General features: G+C 39.9%; 1 protein-coding gene across 1 annotated transcript; it reads left to right on the forward strand.

Moving 5' to 3' along the window:
- Nucleotides 1-506: 506 nt before the first annotated feature.
- LOC133470358 (suppressor of cytokine signaling 6) lies at nt 507-8423 on the forward strand. The gene is made up of 3 exons (XM_061758664.1): nt 507-690; nt 1314-1389; nt 3301-8423. Exon 3 carries the CDS (start codon nt 3428-3430, stop codon nt 5036-5038), a length of 1611 nt encoding a protein of 536 aa, XP_061614648.1. The 5' UTR covers nt 507-690; nt 1314-1389; nt 3301-3427; the 3' UTR covers nt 5039-8423.
- Nucleotides 8424-11984: the final 3561 nt, after the last annotated feature.

Raw genomic sequence — 11984 nt, forward strand, 5'->3', positions numbered from 1 at the left:
AATTGTGCGCAATATAAGCATCCAAAAATAAATAGATAATATCAATGAACATTACAAAAATATATTTTTTATTAATTTAACATTTTTTAAATTACATTTATCAGGTTTATATTCGTTTTGGTTCAGCTAGTATACATGTTTATCAATGAAATGTGTCATCCATGTTCAGTATTTATTTTATTGGGATTGAAATAATATGTACTTTTGCACAAGTAGAATCATGATTTATTTTCAAATGCAGTCAAATGATACAAATTAAAGAGTATTTGCAAAATAAACTGAATACATAAATAAATTAATACTCTTAACCTGGGAAAGCATCACTCTTTATGCTTTCTTTTTTTTATTGGGAGAACTATATTTTGAGAGGTGTATATATACATATTTTTTATAGGTAGAATATCGATTATTTGTCAAATTGGGCATCAATTGAATATTAAAGCGTCTGCGTATGTGCTCGCTACATCCCAATCTGCTGCCTGCCCCAACTCAACAGGCAACAAAGGAAGAGGCCGGGAGCTACTCAAGTGTGCTAACCTAGTCAGTCAGAAAGGTGTCACCTTATTGTGTCATTGTATTCGAGAATACATCAGCGCTTTTTTTTTTTTTTTTCTTGCCCCAGACGTGCCGACCTTGGAAATGTAAACGCTGATGCTTTTCCTGAGGACCGGGAAGCAGAGTAACTGCAAGGTAACGTTATATTATTTTCGACAACAAGCGTTAAGGAAACTAGCTGATTGGCTTTGGTAGGTAGTGCGCTAACGTTAGCCAAGGTAGCTTTCGCTAGCCAAGAAAGGTGAAAAAGCAAACTTCCTTTCACATTTGGAAATATTTGTCTTTCTCATGAGCTTAAGTGGTAGAGTAAATGAGTATTCAACGTGGGCATATTTTAAAACACGACCGGTAATGATTCATTTACACTGTGAGGAGAAAATATGCTAACAATATAGCTGTCCTTCTCGCTTGTTTCGTAGTGGCATATTTGGCAGTTTTCACATGTTCAATAAACAACCATTACTTTTATCAATTGGTCATCGAAGTTTTATCTCATGCTTGATTTTGTCAGGTAAAGCGGAGTTGTGCGTTTGGGACATTATAGTAAAGTGCTAACTTTTATGGCTAAGCTAAAGCATGCCTCTAAATGTGTAGGCCGTGCTAGGCTAGGTCAGGACAAAACCTTGGTTCTGATTCCATAATAATCTCAGCCAAGGGCCAGGCTATATAAACTACTTATTACCTCGCTGGTAATAACATGTTAGGTGAAACAGTAAATGTTTGAACTAGGATAACAGGCTTTGTTTTTTCCTTTATAGCATCAAATTAAAGGTACTGGAAGAGGAACTTGACCCATTGAATCAAGTCGAGTCACATTTTTTTCTGCTCATAATGGTGAGTAATCGTTCTCAGCTGTCTTATTAGCACCTTTTTGGGTGTGTTTTGATAGTGTAGTGCTGTCTGCGTGTGTGCTGTTGTTAAGGTGGTGGTTTAATTTAATCTGTCACCATCATGAATGCCCTCAAAATAGTTAGCAATGATATAACTACTTCATGTCAAATTGCTGAGTACTTCAACCTTATATTTTAAGTCTGAAGAGTGCAAGATCTTCGATTTACATTGGAGTGTAAACATAAAGATTGAAATTGGAGTGTTTGAAAAGTCGTGTGTGTGCAGGTGTTAGTGATTCAGTTGAATCGTTAATGCACTCAATGGTTAGAAATGACATTTAAACCATTCATCCAACCATCCATTCATTTTCTGAGCCGCTTCTCCTCACTAGGGTCGCGGGCGTGCTGGAGCCTATCCCAGCTATCATCGAGCAGGAGGCGGGGCACTTGATGTTAATTACCAAGTACTTCAACCTTTACTTTAGGCAAGTCAAAGTATTTAAATTGAAGTGTTTTGAAATGTCAGCACTCAAAGCCTTTGTGGTCGAGTATAAATTGAAGGGTTCTGCGATCAACAATAATTAATACCCATGCTCTGTTCCAAACCTATTTCTAAAAGATGATTTAGTTCTATACAATCCACTAAACCTTCCACAACTTGATTAGGCAAACTACCTCTAAAATAACCATAATGAAATCTTAAGCTGTCTTCACACACTTACTTACACATTAACGATATACCCATCTATCACATTTTCATAGCTGTCAAATGTTATGGAACGTCAGTATTTTTTTACGGAAATCACTGAACGTTGACTCGTTAAGTCCTTAACCCTGATTGTTCCGAATATTGGGGGGTGAGTGGAATTCAGCATCTGACATTACCGGTGTGTCCACATTGAAAAGCTGCTTGGTGCACACTATTTTATTACGCCCCAAGCTCCCAAGCTGCGGAGTTCTCTTTGCGTCCAGTGTCTATGCCTTGTAAGTCACTGATCATTGCCTTGGTAGCGAATAAAGGATAAGGGAGGATGAGGAATGAATAGTCGATGACGATGTCAAAGCCATGCTAATTGCTAAGCTATCATTACATGCAGTTGCAAAACATCGAAATAAGTGATTTGGTGATACAGTACTCTTGTCACGTAGGCCTGCCGGGAACCGTGTTTTTCACAGAGAGCAACCAACTTTAAACAACAAAGTAACAGGCCAATTAATACATGTTTGAAGATATAAAATAATACACGTCCACACAGGACGCCACGTCTGAACCGAAGATTCATTAGTATGTCACTGCACACATCACTTCAGAATGTGGGCAGGTTAAAAGTATATTCTTATTATTGATAAATATTTGTAATATGAGATAACCTTTATTACTACCACAATGGGGGACATTTGCATCGTTTCAGAAGCAATTGTGGGTATAGGGAAAGTGTGTAAATGTAATATAAATAGCATGGAAGAGAATATGTACAAGAAGTACATTTCACAAAATGGAAATAAAAGAAATTGTCCATACATAAACTATCCAATTGAATCTATCAGCAATGTTATTTGTTTACAAAATAGAGTGCTGAGTTTTAATTTTGACATTTGAGATCTGAGTAATCTGATTTTATAGACTTTCTTTTTCTTGTCTTTTTTTTCTTCTTTTTTTAATCAGGATTTGAAAACAGAATTGGCAAATTAATCCATAGACACAGATGTATTTGATGATGGCACGTCGACATCTCATATACTGGTACTTTGATTCAGGCTGCAACCGCGTCATCTGTTGCAAGGTTGATGTAATAACAACATTAAAATGACCAATATTGAAAATAAAGAGGACAGATATATTGTGGTTGTTTCTAACTGTGCTTTTCTGGTTTAAGAATGTTTCACTGTGTGCATGTGTTTTTCCTCTTTGAAGGGTTTGGAGGCTCTGCTGTATGCATGACTTATGTGCGACCTGATGGGAGGATACTGTGGCTAGCACTTTCATCAGGATACAAGGAGAGACATCTCATGCCCGCCACTTAGGTGGAGGCCCAGCCAGAATGAAGAAGATCAGCCTTAAGACCATTCGGAAGTCGCTGAGCATAAAGGGCAAAGATGATGGTGACTTTGTCATGCTCCAGCAGCCCCCAGTGGCCGCAGAGTTCTCAAAGGACGAGTCACTTTTCGGTGGCTGCTACACCAAAGACCTTTCCGTGTGTGATCTGGGTGGCGATGAAGACAAAGGTGCACAAAATAAGAGTCGTTCAAAGAGTGAGGGCCTGATGGGATCACTTAAGAGAAGGCTGTCCGCCAAGCAAAAGGCAAAGACCAAAGCCGGTCCCTCTGCAATTAGCTCAACGGACGATGAGGACACCTTCTCCTCCTCTTCTGTGCCCATCAGCTTCAACGAGGTTAAAGCCCAGAGACCTCTAAGGTCTGCGTCACTACGGAGTCACCACTATAGCCCCTCACCATGGCCTCTGCGGCCGGTCAACTCTGACGAAGCTTGTATTAAGATGGAGGTCAAAGTTAAAGCCATGGTTCACTCTCCTAGCCCCAGCCCCAATTTAAATGGAATCCGAAAGGAATTCAGCGATTTTCAGATGGATGGGCTCTTTCAGGACCAACCTGAATCTTTAAAAAACCTCCAGCAGCCACAAAATGGTGAGCTGCATCTAAATATTGATGACAATGATGTGCCTGTGGTGCTGGGGTTGACGCCCCAAGACTACATTCAGTACACAATGCCTTTAGATGAGGGAATGTTTCCAGAAGGGTCCCACTCCTTCTGTCTGGACAGCGCGTCTCCTATGGAGGTGGTGGCAGACGCAGACAATGGGTCCCTACTGATGCATCAGGGACAGGAGGAGCATGAGATGGTTGGCGGTTTACCTCCAGACCTTTTCATGGACACCTCAGTCAATAGTCTTTTTATCGGTTCTGCTGGCGTCATGCTTCAAAGCTCAAGAGGAGAGGTCCCGGCTCCCCTCTCTCCCCTTCTGTCTCCCATGAGCAGTAACGGCCATTTTCCAAGGACGTTCTCTGGCTTCAGCTCCTCAGACAGCCAGGTTGCCGAGAGAGTTAGACACCACCTCAACTTTGATCCCAATTCAGCTCCTGGAGTCAGCAGAGTGTATGACTCTGTCCAAAGCAGCGGGCCCATGGTGGTGACCAGCCTAACACAGGAGCTAAAGAAGCTGGCGAAGCAGGGCTGGTACTGGGGCCCAATCACGCGGTGGGAGGCGGAGGAAAAGCTCATCAACTTGGCCGATGGCTCGTTTTTGGTCCGAGACAGCTCGGATGACAGGTACCTGCTCAGCCTGAGTTTCAGGTCACAGGGCAAAACTCTTCACACCCGGATCGAGCATTCCAACGGACGCTTCAGCTTTTATGAGCAGCCTGACGTGGAAGGACACACGTCAATTGTGGACCTCATCGAACACTCAATAAAAGACTCGGAGAATGGTGCTTTTTGTTATTCCAGGTCTCGCTTACCAGGGTCGGCAACATACCCTGTCAGACTCACCAACCCCGTGTCTCGATTTATGCAAGTGCGCTCCCTGCAATACCTTTGTCGCTTTGTCATTAGACAATACACAAGGATAGACCTTATCCAGAAACTGCCCTTACCTAACAAGATGAAAGATTATCTACAGGAGAAGCACTACTGACACACACAGGACAGTGGTGGCTGTTTTGCACTTTTTATGTTTAGTGAGGTGTACACAAGGTTTACACACCCCTAACCCTTTTGAGATGATAGGTTTACTTGGAGAGCAAACACACAGAAACCGCCGCCGCAACAAGTAATCCCAGTTCTACAATGAAATGCTGAAACAAAGCCTACATAAAATTCAAAATTTAAGGTGACTTGTACATTGATATGCATTGTTATTATGAAGTTGGAAGGATTTCACATTGACCTTTTTTGGCCTAAAAAACATTGCCGGCAAAACTCTCTTCAAACTGACCAGTTGTATCATTTTCTATTTCATTGCAATAGATGTTTGCTAACACATTCATGCACGTGAAAACAACTTTTCATGTTAACCTGCATTGATTGTTGAAACAAACAACTTATCAGAAAATGCAATTTATTCACTGGATGTTTTTCCTAGAATTAATCAGTCTGTCTCTGTGTAATACAGGTGACATGTTAAAAATGTGTTCTTCACTGTGCGTCAACTGGTGAATGCTTTGGTTTTGTGGTAGAACCCGAGAAAGCACAAAGCTCTATCATAATAGACTTGGAGATCTGAAGATTGCTCCGTTGCAAAAACAAATGCCACATGAATATGAAATGTTTTTTTTTTCTCTTTTTAAATAAAATTCTGTGTCGTGACATGCATGATGCGCAAGTAGCCACAGTTTATGGCGTTCTAAAATTGAGACATGTTAAACAATTGGTCATGCACAATGAGCTTTAAATTAACTTCTGGCTATATGGAGCCATTCAATATTATGCAAGTCTAACGGTACTGATGATGCTGGAAATTATTTTTTTTTCCCATGTTGTGCTGTTTGTGGAAACAGCAGTGTTAATCTTGTGCTATAGAAATAAGTGGGACCTATTATGCTTGTTTGTGATTTACGATACGAAGTTTCAAACAATACTGAGGCAAACATGCCAAAATAGTGTTTCTATTCTTATTTTCTATTACATTAGCTCGTCCCTGATGTCTGTGATTGGTTTTCTGATAAAGGCAACTACAATTTTGGGCTTTAGAAATACGGGCCTGTTTGAACAATTAAAGGGTAGCTAATTTAGAATTACACTGCCAGTGTAAAGTTTGCACTTGGTTTCTCAGCCAATATCATGAGAAAGTGTCAAAACGTTTGACTGGTAGTGCATTTTCCTAGTTCGGTTGTTGGAAAAAGCAAGTTGAGCACAATAGGTCCCCCTTTAAAGTACGTATTTTTGTGTAATGAATACTCCACAGCAGCTACAGTGAAGAAATGTGCTACTCTTTTTAAATCTGGTTATGTGCATGTCGTGAAGGCTTCAACAGTTGACCTCAATGAGAAAAGATGTCACAATGGGTTTCGCCACATTACGTAAACCCGAATAAACCCGTGATGTGGTTTCTAATTAGAAACGAGGACTTGAGAACAGACCTGTCGTCACTTGACCTGAATCCGTATGCAGTGACTCCTGTGTCTTAAAGTTTGACCCAGATTAATTCAATACCTAAAATGGTGTGAGCCCTGTGTGAAAGGATTTAGGAAATCCATGGTTGGCATAATGTCAAGGTCTCAGCTTATGACAATTTCATTAAAGTTGCTTGGCTTCATTAGCACCGTGTGAGTTTAGGGGGGTTGGGGGGGGGGGGGGGGGGGGGGGGGTGAATACTCAAAATACAGTTTTGCATCGTCCAGCAGTTTCTCCAACGTAAAGGGAAAAGCACATACCTTCATTATACAAGTGCTTTATACGGATACCTTGATAGGGAATTCCGGTAATGTGAGTTTTGACACTAGGGGCTGAGTATTTGAAGATGGGCCTTCAGACAAGTGATAGGGCGTTAGTTTTAGTTAGCTGGAAATGTTGATGTCTGAAAAATTAGGAGCTGAATGGTATTGCATGTTGTAGCTTTCTAAAGCATTTGAGTTGAATAGGAATGAAGGATCTAGGTTATGCTATCCTGTTTTATTTGGGATGTTTTCTTTCTGTCAAACGCGTTGGGAATTCCTTTTCTTTTACAATCTTTAGTTTTATATGTGTGACAATTACCATCTAGGGGGATTTGCGACACACGAAAAGAAACGTGTGCTTGTTTGGAGTAGAATTAGGAAAACAAACTACATTGAAGAATTATTTTGCACTTGGATTCTCAGATTTTACATCCTGCCAAGAATTGTCCTTCACAGTCGCACGGTAGTCGTTATTTCTTCATGTAAGCGTTTGTTTAACTATTTACTGTAATTAGTTTGGTGTCATACCGTATGTGTGAAACATGAAGGGGAAGGCACCAGCATCCTCGCCAGATAGGCGGATCATGAATGTGGATGTACATTTGTTTGAAATGTGAAAGTAAGATGTTTTTAATATGATGTTCATTCAGTTCAATTTCCGTTTTGATCTGGAATTCATTGTCACATTTTTGATGAGCGGGAATCCTTTTCTACAGTGTTGCAGCTGTGATTTGTTTTCCACCCCCTCAAAACTTTTAATGTTGTTTATTATTAAGCATTAATACCTTCACTATGTGATTCCAGATCTTGATACGTGTTCAGGCTGCTGTTCCGCGCTTAACAAGCATCACACATTTTCTGTGTATCTCGATAAATGAAGGTGATTGTTTACAACATTCATTTTGGAAAAGCCCACCTCGTCCATGTTTTGTTGACGTCTCTCAAATATATTGGTACAAGACTGTCATGTGTTGTACAATTTTTTGCTGCTTACGGAAAAGAATTGCCTTTCTTGTATTTAACAATGGGGGCACAAGAATGTCGCCAATTTCGACGTATGTTCACTCGATGGTGTGTCGTCATCTTGGGGGAGCAACGCAGATTTGCAATTTGTTCAAAACTAGATTTCAGTTCAAAAGAGCATTCGTAGTAATTAGTCAACATTCTTGAGAATTACTAGTTCAAATCTGTTTACATTGGTTGTCAACTTCCCAAAGTAGACAGTCTTTTTGTAATTTCTTTTGTTAATCAGCAGTGATTTATTGCACATTTTGGATACAGTTTAAGAGGTTTTTGTATCTGCCAATTATAAATTATAAATAAAAAAAAACTATATTCTAAAAAGTATTGCTTTGGTTTCCAGTACTTAATTTTTCCTACTTAAGACTGGCATCACAAAAGTGAAAACTAGACATACTGTAAGTAGCACTGTTACTATTGTCTGTTAAAATAAACCATTTATTCAACAATGTAACATTAGTTCCCGACAAGGACTATTAAGGTCACACTGAACCGGAAAAAATGAGAAAGATGTTATAATGGTGCAGGAATGGACATAGTTAAAATCCACACTTTTATTATCTGTAATATTGTAACATAATTCTTGTAGTTTTTTAATATAATTTTTGTGTATTTGTTACTTTATTCATATGACAATGACTAATACATATTAGACATTACGACAAACACGAGATAATGTTACCCTAACCCCTTTTTAAATTTTGTTTATTATATATAAATATATATATATATATATATATATATTTATTATATATATATTATATATATATAATATATATATATATATATATATAATATTATATATATATATATTATATTATATATATATATATTATATTATATATATATATATGTATTTATATATGTGTACATATTTATGTATGTATATATGTGTATATATGTTGCATGTTCTCCCCGTGTCTCCGAGGGTTTTCTCCGGGTACACTGGTTTCCTCTCACATCCCAAAAAACATGCATGTTAGGTTAATTGAAGACTCTAAATTGCCCGTAGGTGTGAATGTGAGTGAAAATGGTTGTTTATTTATATGTGCCCGGTGATTGGCTGGCAACCAGTTCATGGTGTCACCCGGCTTTCGCCCAGAGTCAGCTGGGATAGGCTCCAGCACGCCCCCGACCCTAGTGAGGATACGGAAAAGGTACGGAAAATCAACGTATGAATTTATAGGCGCCTTTCTGTGCACCCAAGGTCACCTTGCAAAACAAATAAAAAGGAAGCAACAGAACAAATGCAGAGAATACATACAGATAAAAAATCCATATAAAAAGTGAGTGTAAAAAGTGTGTCGAGTCAAATGAACAGGAGATTAAATCATGGTGGTCAGGTGGGCAGGTGACCCAGTGAGGTGGTTGAAGGAGGAAGGCCTAAGAGAGCAAATGGGTGTGATGTGTAGGAGTGCAGAGAGGCATGGAGGAGCGGGGTTATGCTTGGCCTTCAAAGTGAGTAGCAGAATCTTAAAGTATTTGACGGGGAGCCAGTGAAACTGCTGGAGGACTGGAGTGATGTGGTGAAAGGAGGGGGTCCTGGGGATGATGCGAGCAGCAAAATTTTTTGGACCATTTGGAGCTTATGGATGGATTTCAGAGGGAGACCAGAAAGAAGTTAGTCAAGTAGACAATACGGGATCGTCATCATAATAATAAATACCCTGCTACTGACACTAAGAAGGTTTGTCCCCTAATTGTTGTATTTCCACGTAAATGGAGGCCATCTTAAACAAACACTTGGGTTAATGTGGTAGGTACCCTGATCATGTCAGGTTTTGACTTGGATCTGCTGAAAACACCATCTGCATGGCGATGAGGCAGCGTTTGTTAACTGCAGTGTCTGACAGGCCTCTCTTGGCATCTGAGGTGAAGATACACAACTGTTTACTCTCTCTTGCCTGGCTCACAATGATTTATTCATAGCACACTGGTAGTCGTATGTCATGGAGATGCCTTTGCCCCTCCCTTAAAAAAAACACCCTTTTTTGCATTTCACTTTTAATTTTCAAATTTAAAACAGTTAAAGGGTGAGCAAGGGTTCACTTTCCTGGCAAAGTTCAAGCCAATCTCGGGCTTAGTAAGACAATACAACAATGACTAATGTCTATTTTCCCAGACATCATGTGTTCAAGGTTACGCTGTTGTCATTTTTAATCAGGAGTTACAGTGATTTGTTTTGTCCTGAGAGGGGCCTCGGTGACAATGACTGAGGCTGTTCAGCACCGACCACCTGGGACAAGATCTGAGGTGGACCACATCTCCGGAAACGTTGCTGTGGAGGATTCTGCTCCACACGACTGTGCCAGCTCTCTTTAAATGGACTCTTATGCCGTATTAATTAACATTGTACAGCACCATACTATGCGATAAATGTTGCCCACTAAAGATCCATTGCAGCCTGGTCATCCTTGAAAGGGGGATCCCTCCATCTGTGGTCCCTTCTCGAGGTTTCTTTTTTTCTCCCCAAATGGGGTTTTAGGTTTTTCATTCCTTATTGGGGTTTTAGTCAGGGGATGTCATCAATCTTTCTCAACTGTGGACCTGTGAAGGCCTTTGAAACTGTTATTCCGGGCCATACAAATAAATTTGACTTAAATTATGGCTAAAATGTCATCAGTGGGTCATTAATAGGCAAAGTTTTGTGTGACGTTTTGCCTGAAAATGTTCCCAACCCAAGACATTTTTCTGTATTCAACTTGTTGTGGTGCCTTCAACTGATGTTTCTGCTTCCTTCAGTCACCAAGTTGTAAACTTGGTTCCTTTGCTATCAACCTACAGGCAAGCAAAAAGTAGATTTTTAAAAAAAAGACCAACTGTTCCTTTAGTGCGTTTTTACTGCTCATGCATGTCCAGCTTTTCATTGAAATGTATTGTAGTCCTCACATGAACAGACTTTAGCTTGTTTCACTACTATTAGTAGTAGTCAAACACAATGTTTGCATATCTTCCTCAACAAAATTACTGATTTGTGAGCAAATTCCATCCCTGGGGTCAGTTTTCAGTTTTGAAACAGCTCACTGTGGAGAATCCTCCCGTCTGCCGGCTGAGATTAATGATCCGACCCTGCCATCTGGTGCGCTGCATGGTGCACCCATTTTTCACCTCCAAACTCGGAGGATGCTGACAGCTTGAATTAGCTGGGAAACATATATATATATCCCTTTAAATGGTCATGCCAGGCAAACATGGGTGGGCTAGGGCAGTAATGATGAAGGCAGTGTTGCCTGCTGGCAACAGATGTCTTTGACTGAAAGGTGCAGCTAATGCTTGAGATGCTCACACCAGCAGTACTCAGACACTCTCCTTCTCTATTTGTCATGCATTAGGAGCCTCTAAAGCCCAATTAGTCTTGTTAGACAAGGGACCGCCTTCTTGAGCATCAGGTCTCTACTGAACCAGCCTCCCATCTCGGTGATTATGGTATCTCTACGGGGTACGTTGTATTTACTATGCTGCATAGTTTTCTTTGAACACAGGTCATGGTTTTCTTTAAAACAAAGGAGAAAAAAGGGATACATTGATGAATAAACCCACTATCGTTGAACCGGTTGCATTTTGTGTGTTCAGATATTGGTAGGGAAACAGGAAAATGACAGTTTCTTCTTATCCCATTTAACAATTGTAATAAAATAAGAATGATATACATTTCGATGTAACTATAGATCAGGAGAATGTGGTCTGAATGAAGCAGAATTTTCAGGTGACAATCAGTGAAATGTATCTTTTTTCCATGTTTATTATTCATTACTTCTGGGCTTCTGCATCTTCAATAACTTTCGCACGTGTGTTCATCTTGGAGAAGATTTACATTTAGTCGTGCTTGATGGAGGTTTTTTTTGTGGTGGTCTACAACAATTTATTTGTAGTTCATGTATTTCTGTTTGTGGTAATTCAGTTCGATGTGCTTCCATCAACTTTGTACCCCCACACCAGAAAACACATGTTGTGTCAGTCTTATGCCACCAAATAAAATAATTTTGCAAATAGAATGGATATCACAGCAAAGACTAGTGAGGAAAGAGCAATTGGTCCTGATTCTGGAGGAGCCACATGCCTAATTACCACAAAATGGACATTCCAGATGGCCTCAACCACAGGTTATCAGGGCTGGAGAAAAAAATCCTGGTCAGTTTGACGTTTGATTGATAACCTGCCTAGACAGTTCTTGAGTCAAGCAAG

Source organism: Phyllopteryx taeniolatus, chromosome 20, assembly GCF_024500385.1.
Source record: "Phyllopteryx taeniolatus isolate TA_2022b chromosome 20, UOR_Ptae_1.2, whole genome shotgun sequence".
NCBI classification, from domain to species: Eukaryota; Metazoa; Chordata; class Actinopteri; order Syngnathiformes; family Syngnathidae; genus Phyllopteryx; species Phyllopteryx taeniolatus.

Coding starts and splice junctions, on each gene's coding strand:
- LOC133470358 (XM_061758664.1), top strand. CDS start 3,428: ATGAAGAAGATCAGCCTTAAGACCATTCGGAAGTCGCTGAGCATAAAG.